The sequence below is a fragment of the Glandiceps talaboti genome, chromosome 10, assembly GCF_964340395.1.
Source record: "Glandiceps talaboti chromosome 10, keGlaTala1.1, whole genome shotgun sequence".
Classification (NCBI taxonomy): Eukaryota; Metazoa; Hemichordata; class Enteropneusta; family Spengelidae; genus Glandiceps; species Glandiceps talaboti.
In genome coordinates this window covers 11,767,278-11,791,985 of record NC_135558.1, presented here as the reverse complement: position 1 = coordinate 11,791,985, position 24,708 = coordinate 11,767,278, and the positions used below count along the sequence as shown (strand labels likewise).

Here is a 24,708-nt window from a genome sequence, read left to right as displayed (position 1 = left end):
ACATATATCTTCACCTTTAATGTAATTGAATAACATGTGATGTTTTAAGTAGGTCAATAGATCAGTGTCAAGTTCAAGTTAGTGGTGAATTTAGTAGAATGGAGGACACAGTATGACATCGCGGTCCATTGTGTGCTTTGTACTCTTTTTTTTTTGGAATAGCCAGCAGCTAATCGTACGAAGATGTTAGATTTTATATCAGGCATTGTTCTCCCTGTCTCATAGGTCCGTTTGTGTCGTGCAAGAACTCTGCCAGAGCTTTAGTAAATAGTTCAATAAACACTCTCGATCCTTGACAAAACCAAAATGTGCTAAACGTTTCAGGAGAAAGCCATTTTCCTGTGCCGAACACGTGACAAACAATCCCATTTCATTGGTTTCAAGATACAAATTAAAAAAAAATTCATATAAACGATGGCACTTGTGTCTATTGGAACTTATGTCCTTCTTAGTCTTTAACATCTACAAATAAAGGTGTATATTTTTTAAATTAGTTAATTATTGTCTAGTGTTTAGTATAACTCCTGAATGGAATTTTAAAACGTTACCAAACTGTACAACAGTGTTTGAATCTCCAGTCAAACATGACCCCCCCCCCCTCCCGTTCACTGTCCGCCGGTAACAGTTGAATTTATACTTTTTCTCCTCCTATTTCACAAACAGTCGGCCTTAAAGAATGTTAAACCCTGTAGAGTTTAGTATGGTGTGGTGCGTTGTACTGTAAAACGTTCAAGTTCTAGAAACTGTTATTTAAAACCATTTTCGCTTTAGAAGTGTTGTTACTTAATAAATACCCCCAAACCTTTACTGAATCCATGGCAACGGTTGAATCAGCCAGGAATTATATAGTAGAATAATGTCTCTCTACTGATGTAATGTGTGCACTCTTAAAGTTTCATGCGATGGAACTGAACACGTTTCCGTAATTGGATGCGCAGTAAATACGAAATAAAACCATAATTTATAATAACTGTATATGTGGTATTTAGTTTACTGGAGATACATGCCCTGAATTGAATTACATGTACATCCTTATCAAACACATTTTCTTGTTTCTACACGAAAAATTGTTCATCGGCCTCAGGGCAGAACGAACGACCCGTCGGGATACAAAACAATTGCATTCCATTAGCTAATTTCTCATCTAATTTAAACACTTTTTTCAAATATGTGTGTAAGAAGGAAGTGAACACCTTGATGTTTTGTTAGCGATAATAGTATGAGTCAAATTGACTCTTCCGTAGTTACTTATACCATTTGAACTTGACCAAGAAATAAATACGAATTAAAAGATGTACGAGAAAAGATTTCGTATGTAAATGTGCAATCTGGTTAAAATCCGATGTGGTGAAAGTGGCTAAATGCTTTATTTACCTCTATTTCCATAGTTTTTTGTGTCGTTTGTTTTTGTTCCGAGTGATCGCCGCCTTCCCAACCGCTTTCACCACATCGGATCGATTTTAATCAGATTGGTATATGTGGTACTGTAGGTCTACCGGCATATAATGTTAGAATTCGGTTATTTGTATCTACTGCAAAGAGACCATGTCAACCGATGTAACATCAGAGAAGGTAAGAACGATATATAGTCTTCAAAACCTAAGTTTCCCAGCTGTTCAGTATTTCACTGTTAAGGCCTTCAGGGTTCAAAGTTCGTGGTCTTTTGATCTAAGCTGTCTCTGGGGCATCTACATTCACATGATCCTTGCCCCTCGTTGTAAATTTTTTTGATGACAATAACAGTTAGGTACATGTACTTCAATGAATGTCCAACTGTATGTGAAATACTACGGTTGTAATAACGACCTCGATATCAATTAGTTGTGCGTTAAAATCTGTATTTTGATATCGCAAACCGTGACTCTAGTTTCAAAAACGTGCAACGAAATCTTGCAAGCAAACAATATCACTTTCCCATGGAGCTTCAAACGAATAATATGTAAATCTCCAAGTCAATTCTTCAACGGCTTCAATGTCATTTTCTATCACTTGCCTTGCATGAATACACCTCAGCTCAATGTACATATCGCGTTCCATTTATTCGACTCTAGGAGGCGCCCTTTAATGGACACCTTTATTTAACAAGCACGCTCTCGGCTTCTTAAAGTCGACCACCTATTGCAGTATAGAGTATATTTGCAGGTGTACAATTATGTCTTTGTGGTTATCAACTTACTTCAGAAGTTTCCATCAAAGTCTAATTTATATATTAATAAAAGGTATACGTGGTCCTCTTTGTATTGTAAATCATACGCGGTTTAGTCTGGTTCTAATTCTTTCATGCATTGACGCGTAAGATCTCAATACTTATTAGTTTTCATATCTTATTCATCAGCCAAGCAATTGTATTGATATAAGGCACATATACCTGTAATTGGGGACGGTGTTTGGATAGACTTTCTGCTGTCGATATAATTGTTTCCCTATGGGACCTTAAGACGTTTTGTACCGCTTGAGTAACGTATAGGCTCTGTTGACCACAGAAGGCATTTCTAATGCCCGCTCCAATGCATGTATATTGTAAACATCACAGTCACTTGTGATCCAATATTCTATTCAAGGCTGGTCATAATACAAAATTATGGCGTTATTTACGAAATATTCAAAAAATGCCGTCACTGGGGTTTGCATTGAAAAAGAGTATACCATATTCCAATGCAAACACCAAAACACCGGTGACGGTATTTTTTGAATATTCGTAAATAGCTAATAACGGTATTATTCGTGTTTTGTATTTTGACCATCCTTGAATAGACTTCACAAGTGAGTGTGATGTACATCGGCAATTAGCCTTGGAACATGCAACGAAAAACGTGAGTGACAACTCCTTTGTAATTTGTGGCCAGTCCCCAAGAACTAATAATGACAGTGTTCTACATACACATGTATTTACGAAATAACAACACTCTCGCTAGATCATTCTCAATGAAAAGTGAGCTTCGGACGGTGCCGTAAAAATGTCTGTGGTTTTACGGTGATATGTTATTCAACTGAACTAGAGAGAATCTGATTCTAAATAATACCCCTGGCAGGTATATGTAAAAAAGTTTATGGTGGACTGACGCCATACCAAACAATGCTATAAAACGTCAGGAATTTGTATTTATTTCAAGAAAAATAAACACAAAAATTTTGCATTTTGGTTGATTGTAGAAAGTATGACGAAAGTCATCTACATTCAGTTAATTATTTCTTGTTTTTCAGAGTTTACAAAAAAACACTTTCTCGATCAGTTTAGTGTTGTATTTCCAAATTGTTGAATAATTAAGCAGAAGAAGCATTAAGAGTACATGCTTCAAATTTCGTGTAATTTGATAAAGACAACGAAAACAAAGTACACATGTTCTATGAATATTATTGATACAGCTTTTAGTTTTAATAAGTCATTTGCATAATTAATGATTTCGGTAATTAGGATATATCTTAAGAATGCATGCTAATTTGGTACACACAACTGTGTCAATTGCAAATTAAGCTTAGTTACGTTGGATCAAATATTACAAAGTGTTTCAAAGTTATTAAGTTATAATAGATATTTATATAGTCAAGTAGTTAATTCCTTTGATATTCAGTCTACAAGCAGGAAGTATGTAAACGTGAGTCACACTTTGGTCTTGCGGTCAATGGCCTAGGTTTGACCATGGAGCTGGTATCAGACCCGGGGGTGGTACCAGTGGCCAGCTCTTGTAGGGGTGTGTGACCAGTGCTGGAAACCCCCGGCACCCCATTTTAGACCCATTTTGACCAAAAAGCAATACCCCATTTTAGACCATTATAGGTTTTTTAAAAGATGAAAGTTTAGACCTAAATACATTTTCCTTAGCTTAGGAGGCAACATTTTGGGACAATTAATGGCAGTTATGATTTGGTAAAGGACAATGGACCACATTTTAGACCAAGCAAAATAACAAATAATGCAAAGTGGACCCCGTTTTAGACTCTTCAGCTCGAAAAAAAAACATACCCCATTTTAGACCAAAGGGCTAGAAAATGGATCCCAAAGGGCGGCACATATACGTATACTCAAATAAGGGGAGTAGCACCCCCGGGTATTAGACCCCCTAATACGTCCATGATTTGACAAATCTCAGATCACTAATAGAATTTTAGTTGTCTGACTCGGAGGACAAACTTACCAAATGAGTACTGGATTAACTTAAGTTAGTGATGTAAGATTTACATAATTTCTTATGCAAATCCAAGTACAATTCTTAGAATAATATTATGATATTACTATCCACTGATAACATATCATTTATTTGGAGAGGAGTTAGCTATAGAGATCCTTGCGAGTTTTAAAATAGTTGTGTTTTCTTGTGATTTGTTTGATTTTGGAAACAAGTCTCCTTCTCAGAGAAGAGCTGATCTGTTTTTGTTGTGAGCGGTGAGAAGTACGTCCCTCCCTGTGTATCTGACTGTTTGATAACTGTTCGTTAAGAGATCCGTGTGTGTATCGGTGTCCAGTGTGTCGGTGTGTGTGTGTGTGTGTGTGTGTGTGTGTATGTATGTGTGTAGGTGGGTGGGGTTATCAAGCAATTCTTATTTTTTTCATCTCAAAATCTCTTTAATATGGGGTGGGGGCCTAAAAACCTTTGCAAAAACTAACATTTTCCATCGGCATATAGTTTCTCATTAGCGAGCCACACCATGTTGTAACTTCTGCTCGTTCCCAAACAGCAATAGTGTTACAGTAACACTAACAGTACTTTAGCATAGGATATTTCAAATACCCATATTTCCTTACCTAACCTTTGACCTCGTCGGTCATCGACCACCACACACTCTTTATTTCTTAACTCTCGACCAAAAAAATGAATAAAGCAACGTTTACATCATTGATCGAGTTGGCCAAATATATGGACGGTGAATTGTGACTTTTTACACCGAAAATCGTTTCAAACTAACATCCGATTCAGTCCTTGGAAAATGTTCCTAAATCGTTTTTATAGAATTTTAAAACAAATAAATTTATGCCTTCGAGGGAATCGATTTTTTTGTATATGACACTACATGTAGACCAATTTGAACCCGTCTACCAAGGTGTTGTTAATTTAGTTCTGCTTTTAGAAAATTGTTTATTTATTTGTTTATTTTTCAGGAGTTCTTTACATTTTCTTGCCGAATACTAGTATCCGAGTACGCCCGTTTGGTAATGGTACTACAATAGGTCTGATCACGATACACTGTGATAAAACGTTATAGGCCTAACAGCATGTTTACATTATTCTGTTTTAGTACTCATAACACGACGAATTGTCGAATAAAAGTTTTTTATTATTTTCACGCTTTATAGCAAGCTCCTGTCTGCATCAGTGAATCAGACCACTTGTCAATGAGTAGGCAATGACATGCGACATATCACACAAAGTTGTTAAACTTTAAATAACACAATTCTAAACCACATTATTATTGTATATGGATAATTAGTGTTACGTGTCAGTTGGGGAAATGTACATAAATCTATACCCGTAGATGTACTATAGCTCCGAAATATTACCCCCCCAAAAAAAAAAACAAAAAAAAAACCCAAAACAAAAACAAAAAACCAACCCAAACGAACAAAATAAACCCGCGAAAACGTAGCCTAATCAATATCCATGTGGTCAGAGGACGAACCTTTTCATACAATCTAAAAGCAGACTACCTTTATTTGTTCTGTCGTATCAATACGTTCAATTTCCGTCAGGTTGTTGAACTACCTGACGCCCTCCAAATTATTTGTACATCAACATTTCTTCGAGCTGATTGGCTTAAAAAGTTAACTATAACTACGTCATTCGATATGCCGGAAATGATATCAATCTATTTGTGATCACGTGATTTCAGTAGCCCGTGATTCACCTTTGAACTCAGATCAACAAGCAATCAACGGAGGAAGGAAACGTACTATCGATATCGGGCTCCGTATCCTAACTGCTCTATTACGCGAGATGAGCCGCTGATGGACAGAACGGTGACAGTGAACGTCTATTTTGAGACATAAGATTCCCCCTGGTCAATGGAAACAGGTAATTTTACACTGAATGAATCTATTGTTAACCCACATGCAAAATATTTACACTTGAACGATTGCAAGCGACGCAGCGCAGTGATGTGGTACACCGTTAGCGTTACGCCGCCGTACACGTGTAAACAAGAACGTACGGCGAGTCCAGAGTCGTTGCACGACGAATGCATTGTAAGTTGGCAACGATTTTATGGAGATCGTTATCAGAATGTCTTTGTGTACTACTACGAATACGAGTACGTCTGGACAGTGATGACTGCTTACGTAACCACCACTGACCAGTCCAAGCAATGTCTGGCCAGGTTTCTTGATTCATGCGATCGATATTGCTTTTCAGTCCGAGTGACACATCAGATACATGTATGGACTTTATTTTGTGTGAATCAAAAGTAAGTGTCCAACGACCAGGTTGTCATTCATACGATCACGCACAAACATTGCGTGCTGTTTTCCAGTTTTATTAACGTCACTCATTGAATTCTGAGTAAAAGGTGCGTATATTTCCTTTGTTTGTGGGAAAAATCGTCTCACCTTGTTTGACCCAATATGGCGTCCCGTGGATAGAGGTGTGAGGAAGGTGAGACTTAAGTTGGAACAGACCGTTCTTTGTTAGGGTCGTTTCACATTTCAACGTACCATAACTCACTGCTGTGTTTACATTTTTCTCTCAACTCAAACAGCATCGCGTAACGACGGTGAATAGCAAAGCGTTTTGGTAGAAAGTGTAAAACCTACAGACAGTATCACAATGGATAAACTGCTCAAGAAAAGTCACAAGAAATCCAAAGAAAGCAAGCCTTCAAAATCAAGTGGCAAAAAGTCTTCAGATGTTGATGTGGACAAAAAGAAAAAGAAGAAGAAAGTGGAAGAGAAAAATGAGACTGACAAACATACAGATGCAAACAAACCAGCAGTCAGCGCCAAAGAAAAATCTGCAGACCGTCACACTTCAGAAGGTAAGTTGAATTAATTTAATTTGGTGGTTGAGTGATTGCTGTAATGGAAAGAAATGAATATGCTGTGAATAAAAAGTGTTATGCTCATACATATCTTACACCTTACTCACCAGTAAATGTGTTGTTGAAAAATAATTCTGACCTTCAAAGGAATTGTTTTGCTTCATGTAAAGAGAAAGTTAAATATGTAAACGGTTTGACCTTCGGCCTTCAAGTGTGAGTGACCTCAGGAAAATAAACTTTATATGTCGTCTATCTGTAGACACCGATTTTTTTAAATCTTAAAAAAAAATAGTTTACTTTAAAGTCATTTTGTGTTGCTTTGCAAGTATAAAACCACCTTTAGTGTTGACAGGGGTTAGGTTACATTGTATTGTGTTCAGTTTGTCTAGTCCGACCCGAGTGTGATGACAGTTTGTGGGTACACCCTGAAATGTTGTCATCAAAGCCCTTATTTAGTTTGCCTAAGTGCAATGTTTAAGATCTGCGGACTATTAGTGCTAATCGGACATACTACAGTAAGTAGAATGCTATAGGTAATTCTTCAGTAGGCTTAAAGCTGCACTTGCTGTAACTGTGGTATCATTTCATCGATCAGAAAACCAACTGAAATTCACTGAAAATTACTAAAATACCAAAAATTAGACACTGTACATGCCAATTATTGGTCTATTTTATCTAATAAGTAGTATTGTAATAAGTTAATTGTGATTCATTGGGGGCGCTGATTTCTTAATTGCAGACCAAAAAATCAATTTGATTTACATATTGCATCATACTATGTGTCCAGCTACACAAATATGTTTACCTACAGGTGATTCAATACTGTTCAGGGTGTATGATATTACAAAGTAAATCAGTATATCTAACAAAAAAGTCCCAAACCCCCATTCCAGTTACAGCCAGTGGAGCTTTAAAGATTTTAATTGAGTACATTCCTTTCATTTTTTCTTTACAAACAACTAAATACAGGAAACGAAATCAGGTTTGGGGTTTTTCCCCTGTAAAAAATCAGCTTTGATACCGCTATTGATGTCAGTGAGTGATCCTTTTAGCTTTGCATACCTGTTTGTTATGACAAAAATCAGTCACTATTTAACATGTTAGAAACCAGGGATCTAAATAATAAAAGAAAACTAAACACAGCAGAGTCAATATTAGGAGAATTTAAAACCTTTTTATGGTGTCTTTATTCAGATTTTTTTGTGGTTACAGCAGTACACTATCAATAAACAATATAAACAAGGCGATTTTCTTCTCATGAAATGATACATAAGTACTTAGTTGGCATGGTAACGAAGGTAGGAAAGTGATATTTAATATGTAGCTTTGATTTATCAGCTCACTGCATACTTCCGTGCAGTTGTTTTAAGAAACAGATTTCCGCATTGAAACAAAAACATCCTTGGGGGTTATTTGATATTGGTATAAACCGTTTCAATGCTAGTATTCCAGATATGTTTACTAAGTCAATACAGGTTGTAGTTGACAGTGGGAAGCACACTAAATTACCAAGGTAAGTCAAACAGATTGACACCTTGTTTGAAGGGAATGAAAATTGTTCACATATTTCAAGAAAAAACAAACATGGCAAATTTTTCAAGTAAATTAATTTGATTACCCAGTCTAGTTCCTATACAGTATCGGTACCATTTACACTGTACAACCATGTCAGATTAGAATTAAAATGACAGTTGTCTTATATATAATCAAATTGAAATTTCTACTCACAGAGTCAAAAAAATATTCATGGAAATGAATCTGTGACTAGAAATTTTTCATTTGATATATTGAACCCATGAACAGTTATTCTCATAACAGTTTTCTTGCATCGGAGCTATAGAAAGAATTGAACCAGAACAAAGTAGTGATTGTATTTAGTTCTTATAACCTCACTGATTAGATATTAGTTTTACCCTAATCCTGCCACGGCCATTGTTGTTTACATGAACTTGACCTGAAGAGTTATCCAAAACTATAGGATTCAAACATTGGGCTTTAAAACAACAGTCAATCTCATTTTCGACATATTTCAATGACAACCATAAACATATCTAGTCTAGTCTAGTTTCCTATACACATTTATACATGTAGGCGACAGTGATTGTAGAAAACGTCGACAGGTATAAGAATCCAGGTGATTGGGGATTTTGAATTTTGATTTTCCCATCTGGGAAATAACGAATTCAAAATCCCCACTCGCAAGGATTCCAGGCTAAGGACTAGACTGTAAAATATGCACAGCGAAATACTTTGATTAGTCAGAACATTTTAACCGTTGACATTTATAGTTCTCCAACTAAGAAAATGACATTTGACATATTTTAAAGGATAAGGCGGTTATTGCTGTTCACTTTCCATAAACCTATTTTTTATTAACTTTTTCTCCAAAAAATATAATAACTGTATTTAAATTTGCTCAACTTTTGGGATATCTAACCATGGCGGATTCCTGATGCTATCAACCAACTCTATGACAGTCTGGAATACAGAATTGGTTTTCTGTTTTCAAAATTTAACGGCTATTTTTAGATTCCCCAAAGAGTCGACTATCAAAAGATCTGCAAGGTTGCACCAAACAAGAAAGAGAAATGTTGAGATCACAGTAGTGACTACATTTCAATATCAGAACTGTTTGTTTTTGAGTCACCAATATGTTGTGTCATTGCCACAAGACTATAACATGTTAGATTTTAGCCAAATTTTAATGAAATAAATCTTTGTTTAGACTGAAAATTGAATAAGAGGAAAGTTGAATATGTTTGGATGAAGTATACATGTGATATGTTTAAAAGAGAGAAGTATACGCAGGGCAACTGTAGGACAGTAACTTGTCATGATTGAGATTACAAATCAGCTTTATGTTAGGGGGTCTAACCTTTTTCCATCCTATACCTAACCCTTAGCCAAACTCCCTAGCTTTGTTGCAAAATAGTATCATCTGTACAGGCCATCCACTGTTCTATATACCCTTGGTACTGTTAACCCAGAGACTAAACGTGAAGGTGCGTTGTTCACCTAAATAGCCTGCTAGCCAAGTCTCTGGGTTATGTTACTGCATACACTCATCTAAATAGCCTGGTTAATACTGCTGTAACATACCAGTAATACTAAGTGAAAATGATATCATGTAAAACAGCTGTGAATGAAGCACTGTAAAGTTGAGCTAATTATTACCTGTCGTGTAGTTTATAGTTGCGAATGTAAATAAGTTCAAATATTCATCAACTCAAAATCACGCATGATGACACATTCACAGTGAGTCAAGAACATGAGTCTAGTCAATGTGTTACATGTGAAATTGTTGTTTTTTATAGCAAATACCCAATGGCATAGTGGATTGTGAGTGAAATAAGTTAGACCAAAGCAGGATATTCAGTAGTCACTGGAGTGACTGTATGAGTCATCAGGGTATTGTTCTACATCTATAAATAATGGCAGGTGACTATGTTGCTATAAATGTCTGTATCAGTTCCTTACCACTTTTGCTACATGTAGTTTCACTTTCCAAATAAAAAAAAATATCTGGGAAATACAAGTAGTGTAGAGTGTACTAGAGTTATGGGGACGTAACACAGAAAATCACTTTTGAAAGAGTATTACAACCAGTAACACTGAAGTAAAGCACTTTCTCTGTGTGCTACACTCATTTATAGCATTCATATTACAACCAGTAACACTGAAGTAAAGCACTTTCTTTGTGTGCTACACTCATTTATAGCATTCATATTACAACCAGTAACACTGAAGTAAAGCACTTTCTCTGTGCTACATTCATTTACATGTATAGCATTCATATCAAGTGGAAAAGTACAATGTTTCAATTGGTTTATTTAGAAGCCCAACATGTGGCCTTTCTAATGTGGTCAATTAGCAAATGAAACAGTATACTTTTACAGTTGATATGGATGCTATAAATGCTTGTGGTATATACAGAAAACACTTTACTTTGGTGTTAAGGGTTGTAGTAAAAAGGAGGCGTATAGACTGCCTGACTATTGTCAAGGTTAAATAAATGAATAAATCAAAAATAAATAAATAGATAGATTTGTCATGTTCAATGTCACCGCTAGGATGTAGTCCAGCTTGCAGGTGAAGTACGGGACTTGATTCTGACAATGTCCCTCACACCGAAACAAAAAGAAAACGAAAGGAGAGGAACGTTGTCAGACTTTAGTTCTGACTTAGTTTGTCTGCAAGCAGGACTACTCAGGATGCAATTTCCACTGTATGTATTGTCAACAGCCTCGGGGTTGCAGCGAAATATTTCCCACCTTTGGTACATTGTGTAACACCTTCTGTAATATTTGACCCTGAAGAAGGGAAACAATACAGATTTGCATTTCAGTGACTCAGTGTTGTCGTAAAAGTTTTAGAGCTCTAATAACAGGGAAGAGGAAGTCTGCTTGAATTTGCATTAGGTGGTGCATTCAAGCATGTCTTTAATGGGAGAACCCTGGTAAATGTATTGGAGGGTGCAAGTAGATGTTACCTACCTACATATACAGCTCGTAACAAAAAACAAGCTAATTTCATGTCTTCAAAATGTGGCACAAAATCACTTTGCTCTCACTTCTTCACAAGTACGATGTACTTAATAGTAATATTGTATGGCTGTAGGGCAAAACCTTAGTAATAAGATAGGTACATGAAAGGTGTAAATTAAACGGATACATTGAAAAGACTAGACTAGAATCGTTGCGTCTCTCCCGGGGATTTATCGTTTCTGCTTGAAAGAGATATTGCCTCGGAGGCAGTCGTGGGACCGACGACTAATGAAAAACAGTTGTATCTCAGTGTATCATCGTATGTATGGGTGGTACATTCATGACTAGAATGGCAATGAAAAGGTAATAAAAATGACAAAGATGTCAGAACAGTTGTCGTACATGTACATGCAGATTTGTTGTACGTAGTATTTTGTTCAGATTTTAGAATTCTGGTAATTTAACGTACACAAGGTGATATCATAGTTTTCTATGTATGTTATACTTTCAAAAATTTATTGTGGTAGCCCTTAAAATGATTTGGGAAGTAAGATACCGTTATAACATAATATGATATAATAGGAACTACACTGATAATTGGGAAAGTCAGGAAGGACAGTCACATGCACAGTAGTGGACATAATCTGGACCCGGAGTCTGGAGGATTATCTGTGGCTTTGATTATCCTTCCACAGCAATGGATAACCTCTAGACTGCATTATGCATATCACAACTGAGTTTGGAATGGAACCCAGTAAAATGACGGCAAAGTGGGAGTTAAATAGGGTATATCATAATTTTGGTACGGATCCCAGTAAATGACAGGGCAAATTTGGACTGAGATATTGTATACCATATATTTTATCATGGAACCCAATAAAATGACGGCAAGTTTAAACTGAGGTATATTTGGTGTGGAACCCAATAAAATGACAAAGTATTAAAATTAGAACAAAGGTACCTTTATCATAACCTTGAAGTCGAACTCAGGAAATTAACTGATATAGGGCAAGTAATTTTGGACTGAGAGAGTACATTGTACATACCATAATTTTGTGTGGAACCCAGGAAAACGGATTTAACGATATTGGTACAATATTTACCATAAATAGTTTGGTGCGGAATTGAATAATATGACTCATACACATACAGAGTGCTGTTAGTTTGGATGGAACCAGGTTAAGTGATTGCTTGGTGACGTTTACTCACGGAAATAGAGTAAATCCCAAATGAAAACACTAAGGGTGTCTGCCATGAACCTTATGTCATCAGATCTTTAGAAAGTCTGGAGTATTTGTTGTTTAGTATTTGGATTCACCTTGTAGCCGACTATACTAATATTTGTGTCCATCAAGAAGGATTACAGTTTTAGTTAGTCTAGCTAACAATGTCTGCGGTAATCCGAACAATGTCTCTGTTGGAGTAATCATTCTCCCTAAAGGCTGACTGGATGACGACCCTGTGGATGATATGATATGATACCCCTATATACCAGATAATGGGAACACCACCCATCTACAAACTTCCGTTCACCTCCATGAAAATTTGAGATACACATAATACAGTCTGGAATCTGTGGTACCCTGTAGACGGGTACCCCTATATACAAAATATTGTGAACCCCACCTGTCTACAACCTTTAGTTCACCCTGATGAAAGTTTGAGATACAAAAGATATAGTCTGGAATCTGTGGTACCCTGTAGATGGGTACCCCTATATACAAGATAATGTGAACCCCACCTGTCTACAACCTTTAATTCACCCCGATGAAAGTTTGAGATACAAAAGATATAGTCTGGAATCTGTGGTACCCTGTAGATGGGTACCCTAATATACCAGATAATGTGGCTTCTGTCGTGTACTAAATTTGGTTCACCTCGGTTAGATTTTGACCTGCAGACACATAGTCTTGAATCCATGGTGTCCCGTTTTGTAGTCTGTATTTATTTAAATTACAGGGATTCTAGGCTACATAATTGTAAAGTCATTTAGAGTTCTTCGACTGACTTTCTCTGTCACACCAACAAAGTCATTTCACCTTTAAAAGTGAGCATTCAATGGGCTGCCAATTTAATCCACATTCCAATATAGAACAAGGTAAAACCTTTAATAGTACGGTCTTAGACAATCTAGCTGTGTGTGAAAACTTTAGGTAAACACACTGTGTACAATGCACTCCTTTGTGCATTGAGAGTGTGTGTGTCAGCGAGGTCACCAAATTCCACCTATTACAAGGTATGCGTCTACATCAAGCATTGTTCATCTTCCTATTCTAAACCGACTTTAATTTGGTGCTGGTACTCTTTATTTAGACATCGTTCGACTGTTGATCCCTCGTCTATAATTTTAAGTCTAGATCTTATACGTATACCTGTCTACATTTTCTACGATCATTATCCCCCATGATTGCGGTGATCGTAATATACATGTATAGGAACTAGACAGTGTTGGAATATTGAGCAAGACTGAGGAACACTGGCCCCAACATATTATGTGTTGTTGTAATGTAGTCTATTTGTTAAAAAGCCAAACATAAAGTGTGTAATGGACAAAACAAGTAACATTATCGTTAGGGATGTTTAGAGTACCCACTATGGCAAGACTAAAGAGCACTGGGTCCGATGTATATGTTGTGTACCCTTGTCTGTTTTGTAACCCAGACAAACTGTAGAAGACAAGTAACATTAGGGTTTGGGATGTTAAGATAGAGGCCACATGTACATTGATGGAACTGATTTTCAGAGGCTTCAACCGGTCTGTTACAGGAAAGATATTTTTAAGATCTGAGTTTGGCACACTCAAGTTTTACTCTTTACCTCAAGTTATTTATACAAGTCATATAGACCCAAGATCTATGCATATATAAATACATATATAGCTAAATAAATGTTTATAAAGTTATTTTTCTCTGTGAATCATTAATATGTTGCCTCGTTAGGCTTTTTGTGAGTTGCAGCAATCAGTCAGACATTAGCCTAGTCTTGCTGCTAGACGTTCGGGCTTTCTTTCGATACTATAAGTGAACGAAGTTCGCAGTGAGGGCTTGTCGATAGCGATGTTCGGGCGTGTGTCGTATTCTATCGGAAGAACATCCGAGGTCTAGCAGATAGACTAACATTAGCCCTGTCCCCACCTGAATCGATTTGAAACCCATCGATTCAGTTATTAAAATTGATTCAAAATTTGGTTCTGTGCCCACAAGATGACTAAGGAATGGATTTGAATCGATTCACTTTTGCGTTTGCGTTGGTTTTGAACTGATTTGCTTTGAAATTATTCAAAACCACTCCTTGCAAATGGTTTTGAACCGATTCAACTAAATTGGTTTAGACTAGTTTTAGTGCATGTTGGGGCTGGAGAACCGACTTTGATTTAATTAAAAAAATTCCATGTGGGGACAGGGTTAGTGAGGATGAAAAGTTGGCCTAATTTTTCAAATGGTTTAACCAGGTTGCGTGATAGAAAAGTATTGGCAAACATTCTATTTTAGCATTTGTTTGATTTACAAATAGTTGCTTGCTAAAAGCCTTAGTGGAAGTTGTAGACTGTGATTTTATTAGAATTTTTAAAAAAACTGCTGTTAACCTTCTAAATGGTAGCACATTTGCAGTGTGCTGATAACAATTAAAGAATTTAGAAAAAAAAATGAAATGAAATTAGCATGTCTGACTGCTATTGATTGTAAAGTATTTGTGAACTTTTGAAATTTTATGAACTTTTTGAAATTTTACTGCTAAGTGTTTTACGTTTGTCCACCTGACAGACAAAATCTGACCGTAATGTTTCAAAATGTTGCATATCAACTTATTAGGATGAACCAGGTGGCTATGAATTGCTGTCATTTTTCATTGCAACGGGGTAAAGGTGTGAAGATGTACAACAGAGTTTGCACGTGGAACGAAAGCCATAAATAATGAAATTCTTTCCCCTCACATGACATCATTACGCACGTTATGCAATTGTGAGTCACTGTCATTGACATGTGTATACAAAATGATGAAGTGTTTATTTTTTATGAAATTGTATCATATTGTTACTAACTGTAGATGAGTCCTATTGTTGTATAAAAAATCATTCAAATTCTTGCGACAATGTTAACGCAATTTCTCCCTGAAGAAAACAGGAAATTGCATTGGCTCGCAAAGAATGACTCCTCCAGAAAAAAAGTTAAAGTTAGAACACACGCACACCTGAAAGGTAAGATTGATCAAAGTCATATAATTGTCACGTTCATATTAGTAAAATACTCTGAATACTTTTGCCACTTAGCCACTGATATTTTACATTGTATCACTGACAAATGGACACAACCTAAATCATGTGTTGTCTATGTCTAGTCTAATCTATGAATGATTAATGAAACAAAGATAGGTAGAGGTTACAAATAAAAGATGGCACTTTACGTCATCCTCTGTTTGCTAGGTCAGACATTTGTTTGCCTCGTGCCAGACAGGACAAGACATTGTCTGTGGGTTAGTGTCTGGTTTGTAGCCATGTTGAGGATTGCATAAACTGTGGTACATGCAGATAAATTTTAATAGGTTGTTCTGTCTTTCTCCATGTGATAATTTTGAAGAACACTTATCATCTGTATAAATATATATATTCAAGTCCTAACGTTGACCTTCCATTAGCCCACAGACTTGTTGTTAGCTTTCAAATCATGTATGAATGTATTGAAAACTGACAATGAGTCTATAGCTAGCTGTCCATTGAAATGTGAATTTAACCTTCTTTTTAGGTCAACTCCATGTAAAAGACAGTTAGTAGTGCCATGGCAGGATTAGGGTTAAGTTCGGGACTTGATGAACTTTGGTATTCTCATATCAAAATACACTTCTTATTTCACCTGCTAGAAATCAAGTTATGAAGTTGACTTCAGGTGAAATGTGATTTTTAAGGAGCACAGTTTGTAACTTTATGGACTTTGGTATTTCCATATTAAAGTATACAATTATACGTGTTCCACCTGCTAGAAATCAAGTTGTAAAGTTGACTTTAGTACAACTTCAATGTGTGAATTAATTTTATGAACTTTATGGAGTTTGTTTTTTTCATATTAGAAATATGTATATCATTCCACCTACAAAAACAGGTTGTAGCAATTGTGACATAATTTTTTCAGTACCAATAAATTCCAAAACATCGCAGTATTGGTTTATAATCCTCTTCTAGCGAGTTCGCTACATTCGCTACTCTCGAACTGAAAGGACATTCGCCATTTGTGGATTATCATAACTATTGAGTTCAAGATTGGCTTCGCAGTCTATAGCAAATGGTCAGACTTGTATATTAAGACTATTTAGTGAAAGTAGCAAGGCAGTGAGAGGAGATGGGTATTAAAGAGAGTCTGAAATAAAGCTAACCAGACAATACACCAATTCATAAACATTGTGCACTGTATAATCTGTGTGATGTGCAAGCAGCATATATAGTGCGTGAGTAAAGCCTGTAAAGTTCAAGGTATACAGCTGTGAAACTCAATGAGATATTGATTTTCAGACGTGAATGAGAAGGCGGAATAGTAGAGCCTTCCCGATTTCCAACTGATCAAGATCTTTTATTGTCCTTTTCACATTTTGTGCTTTTCAGACTTTTTAGGCTTTGTGTAATGACAGGTATGAGGGTTGAATATTGAATAGTCGCCTATCTAAAGTGCAATCTACGGTTCTGTCATCAGTTCTGCGTAATAGAATAAAGTATTACATTGACGGAGAGCAGTAAGGGGGTGTATACATGCTATACACTACTGCAAATCACCCGCTGTTCTTAGCTGTCGTTGTACATACTAAATTTACAGCGTCGCGACAATACGTATCACAATCAGAGAAACTGGTTGATTTAATTAAAATCCTGCAGTAATTTGTTAAATCAATTAGGGATGGATCGCGCAGCTGAGAAGAGTATTAGATTTAGGTAATTGTGTTTTTTTGATTACCTACGGTGACATTTGGACTTCTGTGTGTTGTATGAATGATTGTTTTGTCAAGTGTCACAGATTGTCACATTTATACAGTCATCAAACCCCTCAGTTAGTCATTGATAATTGGAAGGCCCTACATTTATGTTTGTTCAATTACTTTTCTGTGTACACACACCATTGTTGATATAGAAGTAGTTTTGTCAGGGGTTGTAAGTAGGTAATGTCTTTATAAGTTTACAGTACAATTAATTGGGGTTTGTCAGGTAATATAAAGTATTGGAAAATTGTGAGGTTTGTTATTAGATTTTCTGTTAATTGTTTGTTAGTTTCAGTTGGTTCAGAAATGTTAGTGACAGTGATGATTGTATGGTTTGTGTGGTGGTTATAATGGATATGATGATTATGATGGTGGTTGGGATGGTGGTGGTTGTGATGGTGGTGGTTGTGATGGTGGTGGTTGTGGTTGTTGTGGGTATGGTGATGGTGGTAGTGGAGGTGATGGTGCTTGTGGGTGTGGTGATGGTGGTTGTGGTGGTGATGATAACTGTATAACAACAACAACATTGATTACGATGAGGATGGTGGTGGTGGTGGTGGTGTTGGTGGTGATGATAATGATGATGCTGATGATGATGATGATAACGATGGTGATAACGATGGTGGTAGTGATGATGATTATGATGGTGATGGTAATGTTGTTGTTGTTTGCTTGTTGGGTGAAAAAAAAATATAGTGCAAAATTCAATGTAGGTTTTGGTATTCTTATATTCACCGGAAGGCAAATTTGACCATATTGCTCAGAGTTATTATCCTTGAAAAGTTTACCAGGGTAGTAGTTTACAGAGTTATATAAAAAGTCTAAACTTGCACACAAAGCCCGCATCATTAACAGTTACATGCACTTTATTAATGTGGTTTATTTTTAGAGTGTCATGGGGTTTATTTTAAGAGTGTCATGGTATGCATAATAAAATAGAGTGGTACAAGATGTACTGTTCAGAAAATGGCAATAAAAATTAAGACATTATTTATTTAAAAAAATTTAAAATATTGAAATATTATAAGTCGTACACCGTCTCTGAAAGAAAATGTGTTTCTGAAATGTCTGTGAAATCAGCCTTGCACCATATTGTGTGCAAACCTCACAGATGTTTCAATAACTAAATACATACTTGTTGTGTACACAGAGCCAGTAAAATTCAAAATGTTACGTCAGATTCATAATGAGCAAAAAAATAACATCAAAGATGTCCAACGAATATTGCATTTTTGAATGTGTAATTGGTTTGATGTGAACCAACTTTATGTTTGAACAGGTTTGGCTGATCGACAAAATTCTTGGACTTCTTGATTGATGGAATACGATACCAAGATATCGAATATGACAGGTTCATTTTCATGTGGTGGTAAACAGCAGTTTTTGTAGGTCGAACAAACGGAAGTACAAAAATGTGTCAAATTCTATCAATTTTTCACAAAAAAATTGAAATCAGGTTGAATCCTGCAGAATTTAATAGTTTTCCATAATTGTAAATTTCAATAAAGTCATACTTGCTATATCCTTTCGACAAACGAAAAAAAAAATCACAAGAATTATCAAAAATTGTAAATGCAGAGTTGATAATTTGAGATGATGTAGTGATTCAATGAATTGTTTATGTCAGACTCCATTAGTCAAACTGTTGTCTGCAGACTTTAATGATGTACTATGCCATGTCTTACAGTAATGACTTTACAGACACAGCAGATGTGGAGGTTGTCATGGTAATAGTAGATGGGGAGGTGTGTATGCATGTATATGTAATGATGGTACATGATATATATATATCTACATTTATCTCAAGACATTGAAATTTTTTTTTTACAGGAGAAAATAGACTATAACACATTATAATGCTAAAACGCCACAGAAACGGCAGATGTGGAGGTTGTCATGGTAACAGTAGATGGGGGAGGGGGTGTTGTAACAGTATTAATGTACAGGTTAGCTCGTGACCTCAGACCATCCAACCATTTATTTCAATACACTAAAGGGTCTTTCCAGGAGAGAATAGACACAGTGCTATGTCACCACAGAAATGGCAGATGTGGAGGTTGTCATGGTAACAGTAGATGGTGGGAGGGTGGGATTGTAAGTTGAAGTAACAGTATTAATGTACAAGTAAACTTGTGACCTCGGACCAGCCAACCATTTATTTCAATACATTAAAGGGCTTTCCAGAAGAGAAAGGACAGTGCTATTACTTCACAGAAACTACAGATGTTGGGGGGAGGGAGGGGGTTGTCATGGTAACAGACGGGGAGAAGGGCAGGCTGTCATAGTAATGATGTGTATAGGAGGGTTGCAATGCCCTCATTTTAAACATGTACGGTAGTATGGTAGTAGACGCATAGGCATTTATTACTTAAACTGTCTTCAACAAACCACATATGCCTCGGGTAAGTACCGGTAGAAAATTGATCTTAAGATCTATAAAGAAAAGTTGATTCTTGTTTCTGAAGAGGTTAAGTATTGGATAGAAAATTTCCCCCTATTAAATTAAGTTTGTTATTAGCAGTTTTTTTACCCTAAGCTGGTACGTTATTAGCCATTTTATTTTAAATTGCCACTTATGCGACATGATTCCTAATTTAGAATGTAGTACTGCTTTGTGATGGCAGGCTGCTTGATGGGAAGTAGCAGGTGTAGATACCTTAATGACTAACCGTGACCTTTGACCTCCCAGCAATTTATGTATGCACCATGAGAACAATTTGATGTCATGCATGGTTAAATGATGTATAACACAAATTTATAGTCCTATGTGATCTAAATAATGTATGTTAATGTGTATATATGGCCATTATATAAATGTTATAGTGGATGTGGAGTTTCAAGGGATTCATATTTTAGTTCTGAAGACAAAATTTAGGCTGCCTTTAATTAAAACAAAAAGTAGGCTGCATATGGCCATTAGGCCAAAAATAAAATTATTGTTTGGTTCCGGTTTAACCCGACCCCACCTAGTTTTTCATACCGACGCTAACTTTTATTTGTACGTATTTGAGAAAAAAATGATAGAATTGCGAAAATTGTGAAGTCTCTCACAAGGAATAGTGGAGGCAGAAACTGACATCAACTTAAAAAGACAATATAAAACTGTTCTTCCCATCTGTAATGGCTGTACATCTGATGAGAAGAAATAAACAGCACAGAGACCATAACATAACTACCTGAACGAGACACTCACATGTAAAAAAAATGTATGAAAAAATAGAATAAAAAATCTATCTACCCCCATATTCTAAAATTGAATGTACTTGTAATCAAAACCACACAATTTTTTTTGTTAGAACTTATGTACATGCAATAGTGGACTTTTTTTTCTGAAAACAAAATAAGGCTATATTTGAAACAAAAATTATGCTGCGTATGGTATATGTACATGTCATATTGGTACTTGATGTTTCACAGGATTGTTATGTCTAGAAACAAAAATGAGAATATATTGATGGAAGCTTGAATGTTTAGGCTGCTATAGGTTACTATATCAACATTGAAATGTTAAGTATAATATTGAAACAATGCAATGTACCGTTGAAACTGATGGAAGCAAAATTTTCATTTATGTGTAGTGTTTCAATCGTTAAAATGTCAGTTTTGAAAAAAATGGTATGGACTTTTTTACTTATTTAAAAAAACATTCCGGAAGAATTTTGACCAAAAAAAGAAAGACAAAAATGGTCAGAATATTGATGACTCTGGATAAACATGATCACCTCACTCACAAGAAATAATTTCATTAATTATTCAACTGTTCTATAATGTCAGGTGTTATCATTTCAAATTGATAAATCCTTGCCTGGCCTATTGAATGTGTAGTTAAGCAGAAAGCAGAAATGAAGACATCATTTGATGATTTTGATCAAAAAATGAAGTTAAGTATTATGTATGTATTTAAGTCATACGTGATAAAAAAATTGAGGTGTTGGTCAAATTTTTGTGTAATATTTTATATGTACCTGAGGGAGTTTGTCCGTAGCCACAAGCACAGTTTATGATAAGGATTTTAACTATTTATGAAACTGTCCTAAAGAAATCGTAAAATTTTTGCAATGTATTCTCGTAAGCCAGAGTATTTTTTCCCTTGCGACTCCTATTTTACCGTTGCTATGAAGAGACACGATGGTGCAAACAAGGATGGTTTGAAGCCATGGACTTACAAAAAATATACTGTAGTTGTCAAATTAAAGGGGTATATGCTGAAGGAGGGGGGGGGGGTAGGGGAGGGGAGAATTCTTGCTGTATGCTTGATGTCATTTGCTTGTTCATGATTGGCTCTACAGTTGTCATCACTGAAGTAGGGAGGGTTATTTTTGTGTTTCCCCCCAGATCTACAGACTGCATGTGCTGGACAATCACACCAAAGAAGGCAGATGCAGGGATATTGGCCTAGTATTTGTAGTACTTAAACCTGTTATCAGGATATTATATTTAGAAATGAATTGATAACACAATTTAATACATACACTAAAATGTTCACAATTTAGTTGAAACCCAAAAATAACCCTCCCTACTTCGGTGAAGACAACTGCAGAGCCCAATCATGAACAAGCAATTGACATCAGCCCCACATACACACTTGCTCTAAAGTACTAAATAAAGAGAACTGTAACTGTCATAAATAGTAGACTGAGTGACATGTTTGTTGAGGATTTAAAAAAAAAAGACGAAGAAAAAAAAGCATGTTGTCGCACCATTTTAGACAAAATGTGCCGACCAGAAACAATTCTTTTTTATTCTTGGCCTAAACTAGGGTGTAGCACTTTTATTCAAACCAATCCTTTGAATAAATGTATATGATAAATTTGTGTTCATGGACTTAAAATTTTGAACAGGAAGACTTTTATTTGTAGAAAGTGTTGTACCCAAAAATATAAATGTCAAGCTTACATGTATGTAAGCAAATTATAAATGGTAAAGTGTAGTAACACTAGTAACACATGTGCAGTCACTGTTGTTGAGTTTTTGTATGAAATTATTAATTAGGGAGAGATTACAAAAGTGAAAAGGGTCAAATTATGTGCAAAGAGAACGTATATCAATCGTTCAAGTTATAAACTCCTTGTCAAATTGTTATTATTCATTTTGTAATTTCTCAAAGTATCCAATTTCCTGTCATTATGTGCGCAAACACATTCATTTATAAATAAAACATACAGTTATAAATGAATGCAGTTCAACCGTATGGCTACGTACATTTGAAAGCATCGCATGTTAACATGACAAATTTTTATGATCTGCTGTTTGCGGGGAAGGGTATTTTTTATGATATTTAGCCACTGGGCAGACATACCGATAGTATTGTGGTGTCACTTTTAAGTAGAATGCGGGGAAAAATATTTTAAGTTTATATCTTTGAACAATGATTAGAGAATCTCAGTAATTGGTACTAAGGAAAATTATACTACATTTGTCATCTTGCAACGGTGAATTTCAGTTACACACGTCAGAAAATGAGATTTCAATATTTTGGAAACGTTGAAAATATTACAATTTTTGCATTACAGTATTTGTTTACTGATGTTTATAGTGTGTAATCTAGGCCCAAATTTACACATTCTTTTTAATGTCCCGTTTACTTGCGTATTCTTACATCTGTTATATTCTGTATTATTTCTTTCACATGCATTTGACATTTGGCATTCCGATTTGTCTTACATTATTCTACATTCAACAATTATATTTCATATTCTTTTATTTATGGTCACATTTGACTTTTCTATTATGTATTCGTTTATTCATCATCACATTTGAGTACATTGCAAATTCTCTTTTTCACATATTCCTCTACTTAGCATGTTTATCTTGCATTCGTTAATCCAATTCCGTTATTTCTAGTTCTATAATTTTGTCATAATCGAATGAAATTAAAAACGCTCATTAATCGTTAGTGCTTTGTTGCCATTGGCACTATATTTGAGGGAAATGATTGAAGTGAGCATTGTTTAGGTGGGTCACCTAGATGCAGTTGCAGCAGTGGGTCACCTAGATGCAGTTGCAGCAGTGGGTCACCTAGATGCAGTTGCAGCGGGGGGTCACCTAGATGCTGTTACAGCGGTAGGTCACCTAGATGCAGTTTACAACTGTGCTGATTTTCACAATCTGAAAAATTTGCAGTAAACAGTTATACTTCGATGACAAAAATGGCACTTTTTTGTCATCAATTGAAATGAGCTTGTGATTTAAAATGTATCAATCCAAGTTGTTGATGTTTGTCAGTCTTTCATTCTTCCTGTCTTGTCAAAACTATATGAATAATACATAATAATCATTTTGATGGTATTGCCACTATATTTAGTTCTAAAAAAGTGAAGTGAGTAATATGTGTACCTCCCCTAGTTTTACACGTCTACAATTACAAAGTTGTAATATTGTCAGCATTATGCAAAAAATATGAAATAAACTGTTATACTTTGAAGTTTGATGACATTGGCAAATACTGTTTTTGGTCTTTACCCCCAGTGGGCACCACCCGGAGGGGCTATTACATTGGGTGTCATCCATCCATGCGCGCGTGCGTCCATCTGTGCATGTGTGCACATGCACCCTTATATCTCTGGCATACACAGAGCCATTTCAACCAAACTTGGCACAAATGTAACATACTGTGTGAGCCATATACATGTATGTTCATCACTTTGTTGTGTGACAATCAAATATGGCCAAATGGCGGCCATATTTGTTTTTTAATTTCACAATATGCACCATAACTTTGGAGGTGTAATACGTAGTGGCTTCATTCAAGTGTCTACACCCATGTTATCAAATGAGCTTTCTTGTAAAGACCTTGACCATTGACCTTGAAAGTGTACTTCAAGGTCAAATAGCCAAACTGTGGTTATCATCATAGTTTTTTTAATCATACATTTCAATTGATAATATTTAGTCATGACTTGGGTTTGAGTATATGTGAGGCATATGCAAGTCACTTCATGACCTTGATCTGTATAGCAAATTGGAGGTCATATTTGTGATAAAAAGCACATTTTGCATGTTATCTCCAGAAGTTTGATACATAACAACACCATCCAAGTGTCTACCCGCACATTATCAATGATGAGCTTTCTTATGACACCATGACCTTTGACCTTGGTAAACATTTTCAAGGTGAAGAGAGAGAAAGGGTTACATTCTAGCTGTACACTTGAGACCATAACCTTTGACCTTGACAAACACTTTCAAGGTGAAGAAAGAGAAAGGGTTACATTCTAGCTGTACACTTATTAAGACAACCAAATATTATTTGTTAATTATACTGAAAAGCCAACATTACAAATATTTACACCCCTGG

General features: G+C 35.8%; 1 protein-coding gene across 1 annotated transcript in view; it reads left to right on the top strand.

The window, feature by feature from the left end:
• Nucleotides 1-5,873: 5,873 nt before the first annotated feature.
• Nucleotides 5,874-24,708, top strand: part of LOC144441200 (uncharacterized) — a 53,834-nt gene continuing 34,999 nt past the window's right edge. The window contains exons 1-2 of the mRNA XM_078130751.1: nt 5,874-6,008; nt 6,688-6,963. Of these exons, the coding sequence (XP_077986877.1) occupies nt 6,756-6,963 (208 nt within the window). The 5' untranslated portion in view covers nt 5,874-6,008; nt 6,688-6,755. The remainder of the gene's footprint in view (nt 6,009-6,687; nt 6,964-24,708) is intronic.